The sequence below is a fragment of the Aethalodelphis obliquidens genome, unplaced genomic scaffold (genome assembly GCF_003676395.1).
Source record: "Aethalodelphis obliquidens isolate GAN/ISIS:26980383/991018 unplaced genomic scaffold, ASM367639v1 scaffold111, whole genome shotgun sequence".
NCBI lineage: Eukaryota > Metazoa > Chordata > Mammalia > Artiodactyla > Delphinidae > Aethalodelphis > Aethalodelphis obliquidens.
Genome location: NW_020838055.1, coordinates 2,455,713 through 2,480,657, shown reverse-complemented (window position 1 = coordinate 2,480,657; position 24,945 = coordinate 2,455,713). Strand labels below are relative to the sequence as shown.

The 24,945-nt window shown below is 49.4% G+C and overlaps 1 protein-coding gene and 1 long non-coding RNA gene across 13 annotated transcripts in view; both read right to left on the bottom strand.

The window, feature by feature from the left end:
• The window catches only part of DHX30 (DExH-box helicase 30), a 30,608-nt gene that overhangs the window by 2,547 nt on the left and 3,116 nt on the right, over window positions 1-24,945 (bottom strand). For 5 of the 12 annotated variants that reach the window (XM_027097075.1, XM_027097074.1, XM_027097082.1 and 2 more), the window contains 12 exons: window positions 24,034-24,088; window positions 19,135-19,230; window positions 17,992-18,020; window positions 11,963-12,093; window positions 11,218-11,328; window positions 5,391-5,692; window positions 4,802-4,922; window positions 3,908-4,057; window positions 1,776-1,928; window positions 633-1,469; window positions 312-387; window positions 121-225 (listed from right to left, as the gene is read on the bottom strand). In XM_027097075.1, coding sequence (XP_026952876.1) covers window positions 121-225; window positions 312-387; window positions 633-1,469; window positions 1,776-1,928; window positions 3,908-4,057; window positions 4,802-4,922; window positions 5,391-5,692; window positions 11,218-11,328; window positions 11,963-12,093; window positions 17,992-18,020; window positions 19,135-19,230; window positions 24,034-24,088 — 2,166 coding nt within the window. Of the gene's footprint in view, window positions 1-120; window positions 226-311; window positions 388-632; window positions 1,470-1,775; window positions 1,929-3,907; window positions 4,058-4,801; window positions 4,923-5,390; window positions 5,693-11,217; window positions 11,329-11,962; window positions 12,094-13,895; window positions 17,932-17,991; window positions 18,021-19,134; window positions 19,231-24,033; window positions 24,089-24,945 lie in introns of those variants that run through there. The other 7 variants (XM_027097079.1, XM_027097081.1, XM_027097078.1 and 4 more) reach the window with 3 other exon arrangements.
• LOC113615064 (uncharacterized) lies at window positions 8,332-11,211 on the bottom strand. The gene is made up of 2 exons (XR_003430896.1): window positions 10,937-11,211; window positions 8,332-8,603 (listed from the first exon to the last, which is right to left on the bottom strand). It is a non-coding gene; the product is annotated as an uncharacterized LOC113615064 (long non-coding RNA).

Sequence of the window (24,945 nt, the reverse complement as noted above, 5' to 3'; positions counted from 1 at the left end):
AGCAAAAAAGTAGTGCAGCCTATTAAGAAACCCAAGGCCCTGAGCCCCAGGTGAGTCACTCCCCAGGACAGAGGGCAAGCCTGGTGTTAGGGGCCACCATCCTTGCACACATGCTCTCACCTGGCAGGATGAGGTACTTGCTCTCATGCATGCCCAGGGCCTCCTGGAGGCGTTGCTGCACTCCTTTGATCTCCTGCCACCCAGGCAGGAAGCAGAGGATCCCACCTGTAAAGGGCCCTGCAGGCATGAGCTAGTGGCTCCCGGCAGATGGGAGAGCAGGGTGGGCACGGGGCAGAGAAAAAAGCACCCACCTGGTTCCCCGCGGGCATCAATGTGCAGAACCAGATCAGTCACGAGGTCCAAATCGAGAGCGCATTCATCCTCAGACTGGGGTGGGGGAAGAGAGGCCAGTCACAGCCCCGGGGCCAGGGGTCGTGCACAGGACACGGCCACCGCGACTCGGTGAGGTCAAGGCACGTGACACATCACCTCCAACCCTCACCACACCCTTGTCAAGAAGGCCTGATCATTCCCATTTCTAGCAAGGAAACCAAGGCTTGGGAAGGAGAAGGGGAATCCATGGAGAAAAGGCCAGGAGCCGTGGGCAGGACGGGGCGGGCGTATCCCCTCACCTCGTGGTGCCGATGCCGGTGTGGGTACTGGTGCTTGCCCAGCTTGGCCAGGATATCCTCCAGGTAGTGCTCCTTGACAGGGTACATGAAGCCGGGCACCTTGATGACAGGGCAGCCACCAAAGTAGCGGGAGAAGCGCTCGTTATCACCTGTGGCACTCATGAGCACCAGCCGCAGGGCCGGGTTGAGCCGCTGCAGGCCCTTGAGCAGAATCAGCAGGAAGTCCGTGTTCACGTCCCGCTCGTGCACCTCGTCCACGATTACATGGCTCACGCCCTCCAGGCTGGGGTTGCTCTGCAGCTTCCGTAGCAGGATGCCCACGGTACAGAACAGCAGAGCCCCACCTCGGGCTGGAGGCTTGCTTTCCAACCGCACCTGGAAGCCCACGTTCCGGCGCAGGGAGGGGCCCAGTTCGTGGCTGACCCGCTGTGCCACGGACACAGCCGAGATGCGGCGCGGCTGAGTGATGATCACGTTGCAGCGAGCACCTCGGCCCTCGGTCACGTAGCGCTCCAGCAGCAGCTGGGGGATGCGCGTGGTCTTCCCACAGCCCGTGTCCCCGGCGATGACCACCACCGGGTGCTGCTCGATGGCACTGAGGATGGTGTCCCGATGAGGGTCCACAGGGAGCTGGGGGGCCTCCTGCCAGACCGGCCCTCGCCGCCGCCACAGCTCCAGCAGGCTCTGGCTCAGACGCAGCTCCTCTGTTTCTGACAGGGGCATGTAGGGCTTGCCTGTGATAGGGTCACCCAGCGGCCCCGAGTCCTTGCCCAAGGGCAAGATGTCATCACTCTGCAGCCGGAGCTCTGGGGAGATCCATGAACTGTCCATGGGGTACTGGAGGACGAGAGAGGCAAACAAAATGGTGAAGAGAAATAACTTCTTCTCATTTACCCACAGCCAGCCAGCCCCTCCACACAATTCACCTTGGCCAGAAGCTATGGCCCACCCGCCGGGCAGGACTCAGTCCTCAACTGCCCTGGGACCCTCGTGGGCAAGACAGGACTGCTCAGGGCAAAAGTGTGCCCAGGCTCCATCCCCAGTGGGGAAAGCGGGGAGTCACTACCGCCTGCTGCAGGTGAAAGCTTTTGGTCTGGGTAGATGAAGGCGGGCAGGTGAAGAGGAATGTGGGGATTCTCTTACGTGGTTTAGGAAGGTCTCTATCTTGCGGAGGATGGGTTCAGGCACCTGGATGGTACACGGCCGGCGCTGGGTCTCACCCAGCTCGCGCAAGGAGGCCAGGTTATACATGGCGTGGGTGAGCGGCTCGTTGTTCCGGTCCACCAGGCCCAGGCTCTGCAGAGGGAACACGGGAGGCTGGTCTATGCCTGTCTCCCCATAACTGGCCCAGACCTGCTCAGGAGCTTTAGAGAAGTCGTGCAGAGCAACCTCTTTTCTAAGACATTTTTGGGTTTGGGCCAATATGGTGCAGGAGGGAGAAATTAGGAACCAGGAAAATGTTAGGTCTCCACCAAAAAAAAAAAATGTTAAAAATGATTCAAGCAAAACCAGACCTGGCGTGTCTGAGTGTTACAGCCCCCACCCGCACAGACGGGCGCCGCAGAGAATCCTCTCCCCGAGCAGCCAGAGTCCCCACAGCAGCCCAGGCTCACCTCCGTGAATCCCCACCTGAGACAGGCGGGCCAGGCCCTGAGCCACCCCGGAACCCAGTCGCAGGCTCCTGTGCCTTCGCTGCCCGCCCACCCCTGCCACATTTCACGTCCAGCTGCCACACCTCCACCTGTCTCTGCATGACACCCAGTCCACCGTACAAACGTACACGGAAGTTCCCGGAAATACATACTTATGCACCTTGATAAAATAAACCACTGGAAGGGAAACTCTCTGTTTTATTTCCCTATATGCCCAAAGCCACCCACCAGAAATAAGACAAAGCATTCCAACACATTGGGCAAATGTGGAAAACCAGTCATTTTCCCCTATAGTCTTTCATGTCCGGATTCCGCACACCCTCCAAAACCCAGAGCAAACACTCCCTCCTTTAAGAAGTCTACCTGCACAGGGACCAATCCCCTTCCCCAGCCTCCTCGTGCCAGAACAGAAGAGGTGCCAACAGGGCCACCTTGCTGCAGGGGAGCCCTCTGTCCTTTCCCAGGACTGTGAGAATTTACCTACAGCCTCTCTGACCGTGGGCAGTCAGCTGCTCTCAGAACACTGCTGCCACCTAGAAGCTTGCTCCTTCCTGAGACAGGCCTCTAACATGCTGAGGGTCGTCTTCTCATCACTTTTTTGTCTGTTTGTTTTTGTTTTTTGTCAATGCATTTATTTTTCAGTTTCAATCTGTAATGGTTGCTTAATAAAACCAGTCAACGAAAAGTGATTTTTTGGGGGACAAATGTGGACATTAGCAGACTGAACAGTGGTGACAGGTGCAATCTTATTCCAACGTTAGTTTTCACAAATTTGAATTAAATACTCCCAGGACAGTGGAAATACCCTCCTAAAACAAGAGTTCTCAAGTTCATCACTGTTTTTGTCTATCAAATTAAAATTTAGACTTCCTCGAAGTTCTCCCAGTTAGCCCTAGTTCTGTCCTCTTGAGCCACAGGTAATGACACATCCATTCCCTCTCACCACTTACCTGAACCCATCCCTCTTCAGTTCTCCAGGATCTTGGTACCCCTCACTATCAGCTCTATCTAAAATTCAGTTCCCAGAGCCAAATGTACACCAAAGGTATATCCGACCATTCAGAGTAAAACAGGGCCTCCTTCCTCTCTTATTCTGCAAACCAGACCCCCACGGGTTCAGGTAACTCCCACAACTGGGCTATCAGCTGACCTCCAAAGCCGCTTCAAAGTGATTGCTAGCTGTAAGCCCCACTGCCTTCACCTGGATGTTGATCCCTTCAATATTCATCCTAGATGAACGTCGCGTGGTTTGTTTTGGCCACAAAGCCCAAGTTATCAAGATCTTTCTAGATACCAAGTCTGTCCCTCAACAAAGACATCATTTCTCCAGCTCCATACCATTCAGAATGGTAAGCATGTCTCCTCCTGGCTTCACCCAGGTTCCAGCCAACAGTGCTGAAACGGCTGAGCTCACGGGCAAAGCACCTCCACAGGGACTGTGGAGAAGCCCTGGAAACAGCACCCCACAGCCTGAGAGCAAGGCTGGGACACCAGATACTTAATGTGCCCAGGCCAAAAGCCTGGCAGTGGTAGATTTCATTTCCTGGAAAAGTGGACCATTTGCCAAGGGTAGCAGGGAGCTCCAAGACATCTCATGCATCACACCAGGGACCTTGCACTCACCTTCAGTTTCTTACAAGCCAGGGCTGCCGCCTTATTCTCTGCCTCTGCTTTGCGACGCCCTTTGGCGACAAAGGTCATGGGACAGGGCCAGAGTAGGGTGAGGGTGGACAGCTTGGTCTTGGTGCCCACAGTATGGAACTGCATGAGGTTCTACACAAAGGGCAAGAGAGATGGTTACAGAAAGTTAGGGAATGAAAACATCCAGGAGTTCGCAGAATATCAAGGGACACAGAGATGGATTTAACCCCCATCTGAGCAGGTACCAAGCATCAGCCACAAAAGAAGTGCCACTGAACAGGCAGAAGCCAGCCCTGTGGGGCTGCAGCTCCCAGATCCTGGCCTTGCTTCTCCTGTGGTACCATGATTTCACAGCAGGGAATGGCATCTGGGCAATGCCACTACCTGCCCTCCTAGTCCACTGTCCTCTCAGCACTTTCAAAGCAAACAGGTATGATGGTAACTGCAGGTTGAAGCTGTCAACACAAGCTAAAAACTAAGCACATCCTGGAGGATCAAAAAGGCCTTGCACCTGGAGAGAAGCTCTGCTTAACCAAAGCCCCTCAGCCTGACAACAAAGATGAAAACCTCAGCAAGTCAGCCACCCCCTCCCCAAACCCTCCTTTCCTGCCCGCAACCCTTGAACAGATATAGGTCTTCCACTCCTACAGTCCCCAGCCCCCTCCCTGTGCTCCAGTGTTCTGACTTCCAATCTGTCCCTGCTGCTTCAACCCTCCAAGGACCTGGAGTTCCCCCAGCTGGCCCAGGCTGGGCTTGGAGAACGGGCATCTTCGGCCCTCCCGTACGTAGTCTCCCTCCCACCTGGTCTGGAGGAAAACCAGACTTGACCAAGACAGCTCCCCAGTCTCACACACACTTATAGGAGACCCAGCTCACCTTGGCTGTGGAGGACGATGTCGCTATCTGAATCACCTTGGCCAGAAGGTTCTTGGGAAGCGGAAACTGGGTCAGAGCCCTAATAGCACTGTCGTCATCTGTCATTTCAAAGGAACCCCCCCTGGGAGGACCAAAAGTTTAGGTGAAAAAGCACTCTCTTCCTGGGCCAATTTCACCTGCTCTGAGACCCAGGGGCTAGGATACTGCATAGTTGCAGGAGGCTGGGGCATTTCCACTTGGCCTGTGATCCTCTCACAGACACAAAGCACACCTGGCGCTCCCTCAGTTCCCCCAAACAGATAGGAGGGTAGGGGCAGTGGGCAGGCAGAGTAGTTACTGGGCCTCTGAAGGACCCAAGTGTGAGCTGGAGAGAGGGTCCGTGCTGCTGTTTCGCAAAAGCCCAGCCATACAGTACATGGCCACAAGTGGCTTTCCCCAAGAACAGGTAGATATACCAATGAATAACAGAGACGCGGACTGAGATGTGGGGCAGGGGCCCTCCCATCTCAGAGAAGACTCCCTGGGAACACGCCCCACCCCATGTCAAGGTGCAGCCAGCTTCCCCTGCATTCCCTGCCCCTGGCTGTACCTCGAATCCCTGAGTGGGGTGTGGGAGTCCTGCTGGGCCATAGACAGAAATTCAGTGACATCAATGGTCCCCTCTTCTAGCTCTTCCTCCTCATCCTCCTCTTCCTCCCGGCCCAAGGAGCGGGATAAGCCCCCAGGTCCCCCTGGCCGGATGCTCTCAGGATTCAGCTGCCGCCAGGAAGTAGGTGGCATGGTGGGTTCTGGGCGCCACCAGCTGTCAGCCGGAGAGCCAAGGCGATCGGCTAGCACGCGGTATTTGGCTGCATCAAACAGCTCATTCCGGGGACCCAGCAGACCCCAGCCCTGGGGAAAAAAGGGGCGTTGTGAGGGCCCATACCACCCTCACACCTCAGGCTGCTCGGAACCTGCCCGGTTACACCGTAAGTCCCTCATGTGTGGGAGCCATGCTTTTTCACCTGTCTACTCACCTCAGGCCCTAGTCCAGAACTGGGCACAGAGAGAGCACTTAACATGTCTAGCTTCAACAGATGAAAATGACAAGGTAAATTCTTATAGCTATTAAGACAAAAGACCAAAGAAACAAAACAAAACAAAGAAAAACCCACAGGGCAACAAGAAGCAGATGCATTCACAAAGTGATCTAGAAAGCTTCAGTGAGTGTAGCAATTAGGATATATGTTGTCTACACCATAAAACAGCTATACCTCTGACACAAGAATCCTATGCTGGGAACATACTCTAGAAATAACACCAAACGTTTTTAAAGCCAGTTATACAAAAATATTATTTTAAAATATATTACAGTTTTATTCTTTTCTAGAGAAAATCAAATAAGACATTTGCCGAGTCTCTAGCATGTACAAAGCAACATGCTTGCCACCCTGGGCACCATCAGGAGGGATGAGACCTGATCTCTGCCCTCAAGAAGCTAAAAATCTAAGAGGCAGAAGAAAAATGCAGAAAAACAGAGTCTAAAGAACAAAAAAATAAGAAGCTAGAAGAACAAGAGTAGCACGTGAATAGAGCACAAGGTCAAGAAATTCAAGTTGGGAGTGGTAAAGACAACACGGGTAAGCCAGGCGCATCAAGAGGGTTTCAGACATTACAGCCATGTGACAGTAGATGGCAGGTGCCAGAATCCAGGCACTGCTCCACAGTGCGGCTTCAGCCACACCTGACTCGTGACAAGCCGAGGAGTGACCACTCGCTTCTTAAAACTCTCCCCTCACGGACTTCCCTGGTGGCTCAGTGGTTAAGAACCTGCCTGCCAATGCAGGGGACACAGGTTCGATCCCTGGTCTGGGAAGATCCTACATGCCGTGGAGCAAATAAGCCCACAAGCCACAACTACTGAGCCGGCGCTCTAGAGCCCAAGAGCCACAACTACTGAGCCCATGTGCTACAACGACTGAAGCCCGCACACCCAGAGCCCGTGCTCCGCAACAAGAGAAGCCACCACAAGGAGAAGCCCATGCACTGCAACAAGGAGTAGCCCCCGCTCATCACAACTAGAGAAAGCCCGTGCGCAGCAACGAAGACCCAACACAGCCAAAAATAAATAAAATTAAATCTTTAAAAAACAACAATTCTCTCCTCAGATTTCTGAAAGAACTAACTGTAATTTAAAATGTAATCAGGTAGCTAGTGGGAAGCAGCCACATAGCACAGGGAGATCAGCTCGGTGCTTTGTGTCCACCTAGAGTGGTGGGATAGGGACGGTGGAAGGGAGACGCAAGGGGGAGGAGATACGGGGATATGTGTATACATATAGCTGATTCACTGTGTTATACAGCAAAAACTAACACAACATTGTAAAGCAATTATACTCCAATAAAGATGTTAAAAAAAAAAAAAGTAATCAGGAAGGGACTTCCCTGGAGGTCCAGTGGTTAAGACTTTGCCTTCCAATGCAGGGGGTGTGGGTTTGATCCCTGGTAAGGGAGCTAAGATCCCACATGCCTCGCAGACAAAAAACCAAAACATAAAGCAGAAGCAATATTGTAACAAATTCAATAAAGACTTTAAAAATGGTCCACATCAAAAAAATCTAAAAAAAAAAATAAAATGTAATCAGGAAAATTCTATTCACAACAGCAACAATAACCATAGCCTACCTAAGATGAACTTAAAGAAATAAATTTACATATTTTTTAAAAGTATAAAACTTGGTAAAAGGACACAAAATATGGGAGTTCCTGATATGAAACTTTTTTGAGTAAAGAGACAAAAGCCTCCTAAGTTAACCCATGTAACATAACTCCAATCAAAGTCTGGATAGACTTTTTGGGCACTTGACAAATTGTCAAATTTGTGTGGAAGAACAGATGCATAACAGTAGGATTCTGTGACAGAGAATGTGAAAAGGGCACGCCACACACATCCACATGCATGAAAGCACAGCCACTCAGGGCAGGGCAGTACAGGTGCCTGGCCCAAGGCTCAGCCTCCATGCTTCTGCATCACGTCACCGCCTGCTTACAAGGACGATCTGATTATACAGGAAACACATACAGCACCCTCGCCCTTGGCCTTCCCCAGGACACCAGCATGCTTTACCTCCCTGCCTCCCACTCACAGCCCCCCACACACAAGGCCATGAGGTGTTCCTGATGATGAACACCCACCCAACCCGCTTCCCCTCCAGGGCTCCCCGTGCTGGCTCATGCTTCCCCACCAACCCGCTCTTCCTCCCTCCTCCATCTGACCAGTCACTGTCTTTTCCAGCTTTTTAATAACCCCAGAAGAAAGCTCCTGCACTGCTGCTACTGGCATTCTCACCTATCCTGTGCCCCCGTCTCTGGTCTTGCCTGACCCCACTGCTTTTGGGGACTATTCCTAAAGGCAAACTCAGCTCTGTCATTCCACCAATTACCACCAGTCAGCAGACCTAGCATCCACAGGATCAATCAAGACTCCTACCTGAGACACCTAAGGGCTTGGTGTTCTGGCTCCTGCCCACCTGTTCGCACCATCGCCAAGCACTCAGACCCACGTTCACAATCCGCTAGTTGCTCGCGTGCACCCTGGTTCCATGTCTCTGAGCCCTCTATCTGGAGTGCCCTCTCCATCCCTGTTCCTGGAAAACTTCTACTCACTCTTTAAGAATAGCCTGCTTTATTCAGGAGGCTGAGGTGCACCTCTCCCCTCATGTGGGTGCTTCCTCTCTGGGCTGTGGCTGCCCCAAGAGCACCCTCAGTCACCTTTGTGCTGTCAGCACCTCAAAACAAGCCTGAGGGCAATGCTTAAGAAACATCTAGTTTGGGAGGAAAAAAGATGAGCAAATTTGAGTACAAATATTAAGGAATGAATGGGCTACACTCTCCAGAATATATAAAGAACTCCCATAATTCAACAACAAAACGATGTGGCTAAAAAGTGGGCAAAGGACTTAAAAAGACATTTCTACAAAGAAAATACATAAATGGCCAATAAGCACAAGAAAAGATGCTCAACATCACTAATCATTAGGAAAATGCAAATCAAAACCACAATGAGATACCAACTCATACCCATTAGGATGACTACTATCAAATAAATAAATAAAATGAAAGAAAGTAACAAGTGTTAGTGAGGCTGTGGAGAAATTAGAACACTTGTGCACTGTTGGTGGGAATGTATAATAGTACACTATGGAAACAGTGTGGCAGTTCCTCAAAAAATTAAGAACAGAATTACCATATGATCTAGCAATTCCAATTCTGGGGATTAAAAGCAGGGTCTCGAAGAGGTATTTGTTCACTGCAGCCTTATTTCACAATGGCCAAAAAGTGGACCCAAGAGTCCATCAATGGATGAATGGATAAACAAAATGTGATATATACATACAATTGAATATTACTGGCCTTTACAAAGAGAGAAACTCTGACACTTGCTACAACATGAATGAACCTTGAGGACATTATGCTAAGTGACATAAACCAGTCACAAAAGGACACTGTATGATTTCACTTATGTGACGAGTAGTCAAATTCGCAGAAATAGAGAGTAGGATGGTGGCTGCCAGGGGCTGGGGGGAAGGCAGGATGGGGAGTTGTTTACTGGGTATAGAGATTCAGTTTTCCAGGATGAAGAAGTTCTAGAGACTGGGTGCTCAACAACGTGGCTGCACTTAATACTACTGAACTGTACACTTAAAAGTGGCTAAGATGCTAAATTTTATATTTTGTGTATTTTACCACAATTAAACAAACATACAAACAAAAAAGGCCATGAGCATAGATAGAGAACAGAGAACGGGCTGGGGAGGAATGTGATCACAACTTGCTGCACATGGTCTCAGTTTAAAGTGCCTTCTACATCCAGGCAGAAAAGCATCCTCACCCTCGGCACTATAGACATTTTGGACCAGGTAATTCTTTGTTGTGAGGGGCTGGCCTGTGCACTGTGGGACGTTTAGCAGCATCCCTGGCGTCATACCAGGTAGCACTCTTCTCCTTGTGGCTGCCAAAAATGTCTCTAGACATTACCAAATGTCCCCTGGGGTGCAAAATCCCCCCGAAATTGAGAACCCCTGAGGTAGAGGTGCTCTAAGGGAGATGGAGGTTTCCAAGACATTAAACACAGAAAGGATGGTTGAATTTCTGAGAGAGAAGATTTCCCCAGGCAGAAGGAGTACAGAAAAAGATGTTTACTGAGAGTGGGAGAGGAAGAGGAGCCTAGAGTGACCCAGAGACAAGGAAAGCAGGTATAACCCAGGGGCTGAAGAAAAAATGCCCCGCAGTGCCAAAGCCACAGACCATTCAAGCAGAGCAAGGACTGAGGGGAGGCTGGTGAGCCTGGCAAAGCTGCCCCAGTCAGCCAACAATCACCAGGCGCTATGAGAATGTGAAGGGAACCAGCAACCATGGCATGGGCTGTGATGCTGGAGTGGAAAGAATGCAAACCACAAGCACGGAGAGCTGTGTGCAGGGAAGCAGGGCCTGGGGAAGGGATTACAACGCTGAAGAATTTTTTTTGGCTGTGCCGCACCGCTTGCGGGATCCTAGTTCCCCCAACCAAGGATCGAACCTGTGTCCTCGGCAATGAAAGTGTGGCATCCTAACCACTGGACCGCCAGGGAATCCCCAAACACTGAAGAATTTTTGACTCTTACAGAAAAGAATCAGATGAGGAAAGATCTGAAAATTAAATAAAAGCGTGGGAGACAAGACGGAGGAGACAGAGAGGACACAGAAAAGAGAAGGGTCGTGTGGGAACCCAGGACAGGAAAAGGGACCTTGCCTCCTCAGACCCAGGAGAAGCAGTGACAATGAAGGTCTGTAGACCATGAGCGGGAGAGAAGCTGAAGGAATACAGCTTTGTCCTTGTCAAGAGCAAAGACCTAGGAATGTGAGGAAGATTCAAGGTTGGCACAGCCATGAAGGGAGCCAATTAGGGATCGAAAGAAAGGCTGGGAGCAACAATGAAGGTATAGGAAATGCTGCGCAATCAAAAACTGAGAGCAACCCACGTCCAACCACTGGGAAGTGAGAGAAGTGACTATTATTCTTCCATTGTAAGTAAGAGAGGACTATGTGGCTACAAGGAAAAACCTAAATACATGAAATAACAGGGAAAGAAAAACAGAAACCAAAATAGAAGTCTCACCATGGTGGTGTACAGAGGGAGTGTTCTCCATAAAGGGGTTCTTCTCTGTGGTTTTTGAAACCACAGAAAGTAGATAACTACAGTGGCAAGAAAATAATATTAATCTATTCCGTCACTGGCTGAAGCAAAAAAGGAACCACAAGGTGGGAAGGGCTTAGGACAGGTGAGTGGTTTGAACACCCTGCCAACCTAAACCTAGGTGCAGCTGACACCAGGAAAACCGTCACTTCAAGCAGTTCTCAGGAGGGAGGTCTGCATGGTCTTCACTAGGGGAGGGTCACCTTGAACAGCTGGCAGGCCGCAGCCGCAGCCTGCCTCTCAGCGTCGATCTTCTTGCTGCCATAGCCTTCTACCTCCACACTCTTGGGCCACTTTATGTGGAGGGTGACTTTCTGAGGAAGAGAAGAGAGAATCAGGACCCTTGCCTCTCTAGACTACAAAGTTATAACAAACCACATGGAGAATCAACAGCAAAGCTGTAGACCTCACAGCAGCAGGCCTGAGTGCAAGACAGAACCCCAATCCCATCATTAACTCCTTGGAAGGCTCAGACTCCCCCACCCTCAAGCCACTGTCCCACCTCAAGCTGTTTTGCTTCTTGAAGGTGCCATGTTCTAGCCAGAGGGCAAGGTGGGACCCATCTTTATCCTTAAAAATTTTCATTCAGAATGGTTTGCCTACATGCTTCCTGTGGGTCCCAGGACCTACAAGACTCTGGGAGCAGGAATTATCATCAGCTCTAACCCTCTACAGTTCCAGTTAGTTGGAAGGGACCAAATCCAGGGCCCAGTACAGAGGCCTATCTTACACAAGATGGGAACGTCTCACTTCACTTGCCCATGTTCCCCTTCCCTAAACCAGGCTCTTCTCCAGATTTAGCTTTGCTCTGAGATTCTCTGCTGACCATTCTCAATTCAGAAAACCCACTCTATGGCCTCCCTGACAAGAACTCTGAGAGAGAAAAGAGCAGCCAGTCTCCTTCCAGAGAATCAGACCAACATGTCTCCTTGCCACCAGCAGAGTTACCTTTTTCTTTGGTCCATTTGTGTGCACGTAGACCAATTTGTCTTTTGCATGTGAGATGCCAAGGGCTCTTCCAATCACACTGTTGAGAAGATTTTTGGGCTGTGGAAACTCTTTTAATAGGTCCCTAGAAGCTAAGAGAATAAGAACAAAAGCATTATAGTTGTGCTTTTTCTTCTAAAAACTCCATGGGGTGTGTATCAGGACAACCCTGGACTGGATACTGAGGATGTTGGCTCATGATCCCAAACCACCCAGGAGCATCTTAAAAAGGAGGGAGAATGACTTCAGGGTTTACAGGGGACAGTGGGGCTAGAGCCAATGCACGATCATCTCCTGAAAGAGAAGGGCCAACGCCCCCCACACCACAGAGGGGAACCAGCCAGGATCCTCTTCGCCACCCAAGCTCCCAACTTAACACATCAGCTACAGAAGCCTACATGGCAACAACGCCCCCAATCTGATGTCTGAAAGAACGCACTAAACAAAAAACAAAATCGACCACACACACACAGTGGAGTTCACGACAATGCAAGGCCCCTCCTAAAATAACAGACACACAACAGGGAGGGTTGGCCGTGGAGTCTGAATACCAGGCCCCAGTTCTCAACTCTACCTCAACACCGTGCAAAAGGCCACCCCAGAGCCAGATTATGTGTAGGGACACTGATTAGAGACCTCCTTAGCTTAGACATGGGCATGAGCTATTCCTCCTGGGAGTTCACTGCAGTGAACCAAGTGGAGGCGGGATACATCAAACACCGTGAGAGGTTTATTGCACTTTGGATCAATCCCAGAGCACAAATGGGTGAGATGTCCACCTAGAAGCAGCTTGTGCCAAACACAGGACTTAGACCATGAAGAAGCCTGCTGAGAGTGGCTGAAAACTAAAGGAAGAGCCCCAAAGCACCAGAGTGGACCTTCAAGAGATGCAGAGTCAGAGACCAGCAGAAGGGATGGGAAGCCTTTTCATTCTCCACCCACAGTCTCTAGCATTATAATTCAGCTCCAAAAAGTAATTTTGTAGGGGGTACATATATGCACCTGTGCACCTGCACGCATCAATCGTAAGTCACCTGGGGAGCTTCTTCACAGCACTGCCCACCCTGATCCCCACAGGGCACCTGGGAATGGCAATGATGTTAGGCAAGTCTGTATTTTGAAAAAGCTCCTCCAGGAGTTCTGCTGTAACTCTGCTGCCTGGGTTGAGGCTATTTCCTTGGAGCAGACTCCTGTGTCATCTGGCCAAGAGGGAGGATTCTGCCTGGCCCTGTCTCCCTCTAAATGTTAACTTGTAAAGCAACTGAGAGTCGAGTAGTCGAGAAACAATATGTAAGTAGACTCAAAGGGGTTCCATCCCACAGGAGGACCCAACTTTAAGTAGCCCACTAGACACACATATAACAGCAGACGTACCCTAGTACCCCCTCCAGCTCTATAGGGCAGAGGCTGGCTCTCTCTGTCCATCCTTGATGGGCATGGATGCTCTTACCAGTTTCATTTCCTGCACCATTCAGGAGGCGCCGCGCTGGGGTCCACTAGAGCAATCATTCTGTCTCTATTCGAGATTCTGAAGTCTCAGATGTATTTTGAGCTCTTTGCCTTTCTCACAACAGCGAGGATGTGCTTAACCTTGATGCTCTAACCCTTGACCACGGACCTGGCAGGAACTGGACGTTTACCTGTTTTCCCCCAACTCCCTTGTGGTACATACCTATCACCTATTGTTGCCAGGTGCAAGCGCTCCAGTCCCAGAACCTCCGCGCTTGGGGACCATTTGGGCCTGAACCGTGTGAGCTTTACAACAGCAGGGCTCCGGCCCGCCACTGAATGGTGGTCTCAGCCATACAAGAGAGGGCCCGACCCCAGCCCGCGCCCCTAGCTCTGTCATCCCCCGAACTAAAGGGCGTCGCAGCCTGGCTGCCCCTGCCCTCACCGTTCACCATGCTTCCGTCGCCTTCCTCAGGCCCGTCGGGGGCCGCCCCCGCCTCAGCGGCCGCCTTCGTGCGGTCGGGGCGGATGCAGCCTGTCGAGAGGCCGCGCGGGCGTCCCTGTCGCCCGGGGGTGTAGGGAGCCAGCGGCCGCAGGCGCGGAGAGACGCCGGCGGCCAGCGCCATGAGTCTCCTGGCGGCCGCCATCTCGCTCCCGCCCGCCCCCGCGACTCCGGAGCCCGGCAGGGACAGGGCAGAAGGGCAGGAGCGAGCGGCCCGGGCGCCGCGCGCCCCCTGCCGGATGGGCGGACCCGGGACCGAGGCGACATGGTTCCCGCCCCACGCAGCCCAGGGCCTCCAGCGCTGCACGCTCCAGTCAACCGGTGGGCCGACCAGACCAAGGCTGGAACCCTGCCGAAACCACTCCCCCAGTAAATCCAACCCACAGACTCGTCATCTGAAGCTGAGGCAGGAAGAGAGAGTGGGGCTTCTTGGGAAATAGTACAGGCCTCAGCTTAATGTCCATCCAAGGAAATGAACTTGAAGTTCCCTCTAGGTCCCACCCATTGCAGGTAAATACCTCCCACATGCCTTTGCAAATTGGCCTGCACTCCCGGCCAGCAGAGCGTAAGATCATTGCTAAGCTGGGGCACAGCCACCTCATTTAATGGCTTACAAAGTAAACCTGGTGAAGAATCTGGAGCCAGGACAGGGAAGACCTCTTGAACATAAGCAAACCAGGTTTACTCTCCAGAGCTGGAGTCAAAGATGTAAAGTACCCAACTTGGACACTATGCCCAAGAATTGAGCTGTTCCAGCAGTGAAAGTCTGAAGCTGCTGTTCTGTGCTCGTTTGAAAGCCAGATGGGATTCTGCTTCCAAACTACTACACCTGGGCTCTGGCCAGGCTCATTCCTCTTCCTCTTCTGGCACTGAGGAGCAGGGTTTGGGGTCAGGTGGGAATCAGACTGGATCTGCATGTTGGGGCAGCGGCAGTGACAGCAAGGGCCTCAAGGTCTCAATCCCTTGGAAGGAGGCCTTGGTCAGAGGTTGGCAGTGCACTTGGGGTGCAGCTGGCAGTGGGGGGCTGTTTGTTGTTTGTGTTATAATTCTAGATGTGATTCCGATGATCTCCTGAAGAGCTAGTTAAAACATTACTGGGAGCCACCCTCCCAGAGTTTCTTAGTCATTAGGTCTGGAATAGGGCCCAAGATCTGCATGTTTAACAAGTTTCCAGATAATACTGAGGTTGCTGGTCTGGGATCACATTCAGAACTGCTGGCCTATGGCAAGAACATGGGATTTGAGTCCTAACACTTGGGCTTAGCCCCAAGTCTACCACGTGTCAGCTGTGAACCTTGGGCCATTTTATTACTGGGGGAAATTAGGACAAACCTGCTCTACTCATTTGGTATGACTGTGGTTAATATAAAATGGGAATGTTTGGAAGGGGGCTTTGCAGAGTGCTCTGATAGAGATGCCTCTGCCCTCTGAGATCTGAGACAAGAGGGGACAGGTCCCTTAGAAGCAGAGCCAGAGCAAAATGGGGCAGCTTCAACTCCTGCTCCTCCATTCCCTTCTCAGTGGGTTTTTAACCAGGAAAGGGCAAAAAAGGGAAGGTGGCCCTGGCAGCAATGGTCTGACGTCACAAAGGGACATCACCATCCATGTCAAACACCCCTACCCAGATCATCCATATAGGGATAGCAAGACCCTTGGGGCAGAACATGATTTACAAAGGCTTTGAATTTGGCCAAGTGGCACTTTAATTTGCCAAAACCTAAGGCATCCACCCAGCTTCAGGAGTACTTTTCAAGGATTGTTAGCAGCCCAAATTCCCTCAAAAGAATCCAGAAGCTTAGCAAGCCGGGGAGTGGCAGCAGTAGCTGAGGCCAAATTTTGAAAATTATGGTGTCTGAAAGCTGAAGGAGGCAATAGCCTAAACCTCATCTGCAAAGCAGGGCCTGGGTCTATCTTGGTGTTTCAGGAAGCCCTCAGAATAGCACTCTGCTCTGACAGCCACTTAGGCTAAGGTTGAAATGCTATGATTTCATGGATTTGCTTCCAAAGAGGCCAAAGGGGAAAGATACACACAAAGTAAGATTGTCCATGAGCTGTTCATTGTTCAAGCCAGGTGATAGGTACATAGGGATTTACTATACTATTTTCTCTATTTTAGAAAACATATTTCAAACAGATATTTGAGATTTTATGTAAAAAAAAAAAAAGGTCAGGTGATGCCAACCAACTAGTTGGTTCTCTGAACGCTCTTTTCCTATTTCATTTACTTCATCTGGGTTCTAACAGCTGGTGTCACCTTGAGCATATATTTCACCTCTGCAGACCTCATTGCCTTTTGTAAAATGAGGGCAACTCTTAGACCAGCTCTTGGAACCATTCTGGTTCTGTGATCTCCCCATTGGTCTAGAGCAGGGGTGGCCAAAATGTAGCCTGAAGACCAAACCCACCCACTGCCTGTTTTTAAAAACAAAGTTTTATTGGAACATAGCCATACTCACTTGTTTCTGTATTATCTATTACTGCTTTCATGCTATAATGGCAGAGTTAAGGAGCTGCAAGGGAAACCATATGGCCTGCAAAGGCTGGAATGTGTACTCTCTGATCCTTAAAGAAAGTTTGCTGACTCCTGCTTTAGAGGACCTTGAAGAAAGTTAAAGAGGCTCAGGCATGCCCCTGGTTCCTTTCCACCAACATTAAGCTTTCTCTTCCACTCTCCATTCTTTGGGGAGAGAAAGTTGACTCCTCTGCCTGTGAAAAAGGAGGGAAGTTCTGAAAAAAGGAAGGGTTTACTGGCTCAGAGATCTCGCCATCACTTCTGGATCAAGCACAATGTCTGGTACTCAAAGTGCTAAACAATGACATCTAGAAGCATGGAATTAAGGTTAAAGGATCTGCTGAATACACAGGAGGATGTTGTAGGATTCTAAACTTTGGAGGCCCCAGGAAAAAGCAACAGGAGGAAGCCCAAGACAGTATGGACTTTGGGCAGACCAGAGAACTTGTGGAGGGAAAGTGAGAGGGACCACTGACAGCTGAAAAAACCAGACATCTCAGCCAAAATTCTGTCAACTTAATCACAGTTAGATATTTTATGGATGGTCAAAATGGCAAGAAATGGTCCACCTGGCTGGCAACAAGAAAGGTAAGGGGAACAAAAAAAAAGAAAGAAGAAAAAGAAAGGTAAGGGGACCTACAGGGGCTGGGTGGCCACCCTGGCCACCCGACACATTCTCACGTCTCTCCCATCCATGTATGTATAGCCCCAAGGTCCCTTGAGGTAAACCACCACACCAAGAGGTGACACGTCTATATCAGGGAATGGATAGGACCAGTCCTGTGGTCCCCAGAATCCTGCCAGAAGGCGTGTTACCCATGTTGCTTTCTTGTTGCTCTACATCTCAGATCTGCACGGGTGGGGAAGATTCGCAGGGGACGGTTGGGGGCAAGTTTCTTAATTTATTCACCCTTTACTTTGGAATGTGGCCTTGGTAAGAGGTTGGCCGTAGAGGGAAGGGTAGATTAGGAAAGGAGGTGATATTTTTTTCCAATTCCAAATCTGACTCTGATGGGCACTGAAACCTATTTAAGTGGCCACTATTTTCTGAGCATTGTTTTCCTATTTGAACACCAGAGAGATTGTTTCTGCCCTGCACCTCCTTCTTCCGGACAGAGGTACCAGCAAAGCCTGCAGGGAATCAGAAAGCATGGCAGAAAGGTCCAAGAGTCACATGGACTAAGAGATTGTTGCTTCTGTGATAAAGGAACAGAGGCAAGAAGGCTTTATAGCTTAAAAAAGAAAGAGAAGGCAAAGATGCATACACCCAGATACCTTCTGGAGGTGGAGCTGTGAGGAGACAATCAGGCTGGGGGGCAGGGGGAGGGGGGTGTCTGTCTTCCCCTGGGGAAGACAGTGCAGGTCTGTTGGGCTGCCTCAGAGGGAGCCGCTGCCCCTCCCAAGAGCAGCGGCCTTCTCCTCTGCATGTGCTCAAGGAGGCACTGCCTAGCCATGCTGCCTGGTTAATCCCAACTAACCGTCTTTAAGCTTAGCCAAAGCACATCTGACACTCTCAGAGCCACTCACCTGCCATGTTGGAAATGTTAACGTTCAGCCTTTTCGAGTTACAGGGCATTTTAAGAAAGAAAGAAAAAAGGGCAATCAACTCTTGTTTTGGCAACGGTAGGGGGTGGCATTTCTTTAATACCTAAGTCAAATGGTCACAGGGGCCAGAAGTACTTATTTCTATACTGCTGTCTACAGTCAGGGCCACTGCGGCAGGAGGGCAGTGCATGTAGAAACCACATGGGAACACGGCAGCAGTATGTGCTGCAGAAACTGAGGTGCTGTGTGTTCCCCACACCCTTCCTGAGCTCTTGACCTTCAAAGCACTTTACAGACAGAGCCTAAAGTGGACATGCTGTCTCCAAATAAGGCAAAGACTCTATGAACTATAATAGTGTTCTTCCACTAAAAAACTGAGGGAGGCGTGTGAACAGGTGGCCCATGGAGTTGGGAAGAGCAGCTGTCAGGACAAGAGGCCATCAGGAGCACTGGTCTTAGCAGACCTGGAAAAGATCTAAGTCTGAGGGAAGAGAAGAGACACTCACGGGCAGAGATGCTTCCCTGGGTCCTATTACTGGCCCCATCCCTGGGTACCAGTGGGATCTGAGGTCAGCTGTCACCTGTCAGGGAGCTCTGACATTCTCCCCAATCAAAAGGACAGCCTACCTTGCCAAATGGACTGAGAGACAGATTCTAATGTCAGTAAAGTGCTTTGAGGTGCTGGGGGAGATAGGGAAGTGATTTGTCGGGCATCCCCAAAGCCTCCAAGGTGGAGGGCACTAGGCCGAGTCAGGCTCTCTGTTCTGGCCCTGCTGCAAGTGCCCTGAACTTTCTGAGGCACCTGAGCCAGAGACTGCCTAGAAGGTCCAAGCCCTCTGATTCTCCACACTGGTGCCAGACACCCAGACTGAGCCTAGGCTTTATTCCTGGTCACACCAGGAGGCCCGATGAGACTGCAGGGTCTAAGCCAAGCGGCCAGCATCATGAAATAACCCAGACCTTTCCAAATGATGTCTCCCTGAGGGCTCCGAGAGCTCTGCTAACCCCACTACTCCTCACCCACTTTCCAGAGGCCTATAGCCCTGGCACCCGGGGTCCTGCTGCCACCCGCCTCCCCACAGTCCCTGGACCAACCTGGTGCTGGAGGCATGGCTCCTCCCTTACCTCGAGAAATGGTCCCTCCAGGGGCAGGGTTGACACACATGGGTGGAAGACGGGGTGGGGGAAGTTTGCACTGACGCTGCCTGTGCTGGGCCCGATCTGGGGAAAGAGAAAGGGCATCAGGGTGACATGTTCTCACCCCTCACAGTTACAGACCCCTGGATTGACTCACCCCAGAGCACCGTGAGGAGCTCTGGGCAGCAGAGCTGCTGGACCGTATCTGGAGCCAGTCACAGGTTCTGAGAAACAGTGCCACCAATGCCACACAGAAAGAAGGCATTGTCTTATACAGACATGATACGTGACAGCCTCGTACAGATCCCTTCTTGGCTCTCAAAAAAGCCCTCAAACTCTCCCTGTTTTTTTAGCCACCCTCCATGAGTGTAACGCCCATCCCATGTGCTTCTCTACAGTCTCATAGTACCATGCACATCACTGGGGTTCTTCCACTTATCTGTCCTCCACTTATGTAAGCTACCCCTGTATCTGCTATGGGTCCCCCATATAAGCCACCAGATCTCAAGTTATTCTCTCCCTCTAAGAACTGGTGAAAGAGGAACTAATTAACTGCTGGTGTCCTCCCCAAGAGCCAATATCAGATCTACCCTTACCAGCCTTCTCCTTCTTTCTAAAAGTTAATGATTTACTATTCCAAATATTTCCATTCATTTGGAGACTAAATACTACCCATCATGGGTACATAAAGTATATTTTTAAGGAGTTCCAAAATTTTGATATACATGAACTAAAATTAAGACACTCACTGAGTGTTCCATGGGAAGGTGAAAGTGTATGGCTAAGAAAGGTTTAAGATCTTTAAAAGCACCGAAATGGTGAAAACATCAGATAATCACTGGTCTGGGGGAAAAGATGCAAGAGCTCTCTGCTCTCTCTGCCCCACACGTTTTGGTATAATAAATGGGGCAGGAGAGAAGCAGGGAGAGACAGTCATACACATTCTACACACTTGAGCAACAGCCTGTAGTGCTAAAATGATGCCCCTTTCTATAATGCAAATTAGCTCATGTACAATTGGTAAACGGGGGAACGATATCAGTAAACATAAGAACCCTTGGTTCAAATCTGATTTTTCTAAGGCAAGGGAACTAAAAAGCAGGAGCGGAATGAAAATGTTCAGCAGGAAAAGAAAAAGCCCCTTCAGCTGTATTTTTTAAAAATTAAAATCAAGTGCCTGTAGGGAATCGAGGTGGTAGATACATGGGTGGTCACTATACAACTTCTTCAACATTTCAGTATTTCTGAAATTTTTTCATAATAAAATGTTAGGGGAAGGCAGGTACTTGCACTCAGGTCCCTTCCTCCACATTCCCAGCGGCACACACCCGTTAATGGCTGCCCCACTGGCTCAGAGCTCCACCTCCACCTGCGCTATCTCAGCAGCTGCCAGCTCCATTCTAATTAGAAGGCTCAATGTACATTTGTAGCATCCCACTGAGCTGCCTGCTTTGGTGGTCCAAACCTCCTTCCCAGGTGCCAATGACTTTTTTGTCATCTTCTGGTCATAAAGTTGCAGGTGTACAGCCTCAACTCTATTTTTCCCATAAGCCCTCTTAAAACATTGCAGGTGTGTGATTTTGCAGAAAACGTATATACTGTTACAGAAGAAATGTTGTTACTTCTGGAACAAAGTGCCTAAGATCAAGGTTATCTTGGAACTAATTCTAGCTCTGCCTTGAAGCTAAGGTTGTAAATGACCAACTCAACTTCTCCTTTCCTGTTTGAGGAAGGTCTTCATTCATATCCAAGGATGCTGGCTTGAAAAAAAGAGAATAAATGATTTGATGATTATTTTATCTCATTAAGCATTTTCAGTAACTGGGGGAAGGTTGTTACAATTCCACAACAACATCACTGAGCCCGCTTCTGACCACTGGAGCTGGAGGAAAATTGCACATTCTTGTGGTTGATACAGTATTTTTCAAAGTTTTGTGCTGACTGTAAAAGACTCAGCTCGCTCTTTGTGGCCTGATTCTGATGGCATTACAGCTAAGAGACAAGAAACCTGTGTTAAGATGCTGGCGAAGGCAATAACAGGTTACTTACCAGGCACACAAGTGTTCTAGTTGGGAGGCGTTGGCAACTCCGTTTAACTACATAATAGGAAAGATGGTAGCCCCAAGACCCAGTGGATCACCGTCCACAATGCTGCAGGGAATTGCTAGGGCCATTACCTTCAGAATCATCAAATGGCCCATTCCATTAAGATCGTAAAGCCCTGAGTGCCAGAAAGCATCTCTGAAACACAACTATCTCCACCCTAGTGGCTTGTACACAGCAGGTGCTCAATTTTGCAGCCACACAGCACACTGCATGTTGAGGCCAGGCTGTCACTCTCCAGAAAAACATGGGCTACAGGGCTGTACCCCAAATAGATCAACCTACTATCATTTATTAAAGGCCTGCCAACCCATGGCTAAGGGCTGGGGACAGACTACAGCCAAGTGCTTTTCCTATATCATCTCTGAACTTCACTATACCCCTGAAGATAGGGGCTGGGAAACAGGTAAGTTAACACCTTGTTAGTGTTAGTGGGGAACAGATTTGAACGCTAGCCAGTCCGAATCAAGCTTTATACCATGTTAAATTTTCTCTCAAGAGTCACAATGCCCTAGGGAGCTCATAATTTCACCATGAGGAACAAAGAAATACATAAAAACTCCATAAGAGATAAAGAAGTCCTATACAACAATAAAGTGTCACAAGGCCACCCATGACCAATTGCCAAGGTCATGATGCAAACCACAAAAGAGACCAGCATTCATAAGACAGGAGAAGGCATTCAGCCTTACAGCCATGAAAAGACAGGTTTGCCTGAAGGAAAATATTCAAATCAGCAACTCTTTCTGATTAATGGTTTTCCCAGAGACCTTCAAGCATAAAACGGTTCTTGGTAGAAACCCAAAACATTTACCTGTGTGGAAAGCAAGGTCCCAAATCAGACTCTGTCCGATTATTATGTCCTGAAGCTACTTAATACCATGGATTTGTGAATTTACCAGGTGTCAGGCCCTGTTCTAAACTCTTTACACATAGTAACTCATCTGATCCTTGGAACAACCCTATGCCCACTTAAACAGTAAGGAGGGAGGCACAGCGAGGCTCGGTCACCACCCAACCCTCCTTGGCCAGCGAGAGGCAGAAGTGAGATGTGAACCAGGCATCTGGGTCTGCATCTTTGGCTCAGGGAGGTCCTGCTGCCTCCCACTAAGCTGAGTGCTGACAGTGTCACCCCTGAAGGAAAACGTCTTGAAGAAATCAATTTCCAGCCTAGAAAGCAAAATCACAAATGCTAGAAAGGAATTTTGCCCCCAAAATTCTCTCATCTGATACCATTTCCCTGTCACAGGGAGGAGGAGGACTGTGATTTTATTGGGCTCTCCATCTCTTTATGAAATCAGTACTGTTAATTCAGATGCTCCCACCAGGAGACAACCTGTCTTCATCCTTTTACAACTGGGTGGACAACAAAGCCCACTGATGAGAAGATAAACACAAAGCAATTAAATGTACTTAATTTTCAGCTCAAAAAAAAAAATGTGCTATCCACACTAAACTCAAGTTCAATGTTTCCCTTTCCAGACACAGTTAACCAACACAACGAGGATGACAGATTAATTTTTTCATGCAATATGTAAACAGATCGAGTGGCTGAAGACAAACAAGGAGACAGGAAGAGGCTGCTCTGAGACCTGGAACATCCAGCCTCCTTCTGGCCCCATTCAGTGGGTTACATAGGGCACCATCTGGCCAAGGTTTTCCAGGCCTCTGCGAACATAAGTTGGAGAGGAGACACAACTGGGAGGGTCTTTTTCATCAGCAGTTATGGATGGCCTGTTACGGTTCTCATTTATTCGTAAAATGTGCCCAGCTTAGGAGGCTCACAGTCAGCTTCAATACAGGTGACACAGGCCTTTTACTCTTTATTCCCTTAAAGAAGAAAAGTCCTGCTCCTATCTAAGATATACAACGCCCTTGGGATCTGGCCCCTTCAAGTCTTCACCACCTATATCTCTTCCTGTAAGCAGCCCTTGAATGCTACCCTCTTGCCCTGCCATGTCTCAATTCTGCTACTGCTTATGCAATCCTCTCACCTCAGCTGCTGGAGGGTACTGATTTCAAGACTTGCCACAATTTCTCTAACCACTAATATAAAACAATGACTCAATCCATTTCCACCACCTTTTATTGAGGTCTATCGTGTGCAAAATGCTATGCCAGGTACCATGGATAATAAAAGAGCACAACAGGCCCCGGCTGCGGGGAGCTTCTAATCTAGAGATGCAATGAGTAATTCAGATAGACTAAGCACGAGAAAGTACAGATGTGGTGCTGAGGAAATCAGAGAGAAGAGAAATTGTCTTTGGTTGACAGAATCAAGAATGGCTCATGGGGCTTCCCTGGTGGTGCAGTGGTTGAGAGTCCGCCTGCCAATGCAGGGGACACGGGTTCGGGAAGATCCCACATGCCGCAAAGCGGCTGGACCCGTGAGCCATGGCCGCTAAGCCTGCGCGTCCGGAACCTGTGCTCCGCAATGGGAGAGGCCACAACAGTGAGAGCCCCGCGAACCGAAAAAAAAAAAAAAAAAAAAAAAAAAGAATGGCTCATGGAGGAAATGGTGTAAAACACTGACCCAGAAAAATAGTAGGATTTCAATAAGCAGCGAATATGCAGGAGAGGGGTGGCAAATGTACACAAAGGCCTAGACAAGGGGTGGCAAGGATTATAAACACCATGCAAGAGGAAGGCTGAGAAAGGACTTTGGAAAGTCACCCAAAGAGGGGGGTCCAAGGACTACACACTGGTGAGGGACTTTCACAGCCTTCATAGCTGCCTGTCACAGGGAGGAAGGGCCTGAGGCCACAAGCACAATTACATTCTTACCTTTTCTGAATGAGTCCAGGCTGAACATTTCTGGCCAGGAGGGAAAGCTGGAATCCTAAGAAGAAGGAGGGCCGAGAGGCAATGGTTAATACTCATGGTCCAGGAACCCACAGAGAAGATTTCAATAACACAGACAGCACTGTCCAGAAGACAAGAAAAATGAAGCTCTTCACTAATGAACCCCAACTGCTCCCAGTCTTAAGGATGGAAGGGCCATCTCCACAACAAAGTAATTACATGTCTTTGTTTCTAATTGAGAGCTTTCTTCTTTTCTCTGTCTAAACTCCCTGATCCCTGCTAAACAGAAAGGGATGCATTTCATCGTGAGAGACATATATTTCCACCTCATCACAATACTTGCAGTTATCCTGGGACGTGTAGGAAGAAATGAAATCCTACATGGACCCCTTTTTTCATGTGGCGTCAGGAAATGGGACTGATGATTGCCTTATGGACAAACTGGTGTACTGGGCTTTCATAAAACCTAGTCAAGCCCCTAGGAATGGGACTTGACTGACAGTATCAAAGAGTAACTGTAGAGTGATTCAAAATAAAAAGCTTTTCATGGCGGAGTCTCTATGAAATAACAAATATTAAGTTAAGGTTCAACTGTTGGCCAAAAATTTTGCTGCATTTTGCTCATTAGTACATTTAACTGAGGAATATACCTCGAGACTTAAACACACACGCACACACACACACACACACAAATAAGTAACACCTCTGGTTTAACAATTTTGTTTTAAAAAACACTCCAACTCACACCTACAGATTTTTTTTGTTCGTTTGTTTGTTTTGTTTTGTTTTGGCTGCCCCATGCAGCATGCAGGATCTTAGTTACCCGACCAAGGATTGAACCCATGCTCGCTGCTGTGGAAGCACGGAGTCTTAACCACTGGACCACCAGGGAAG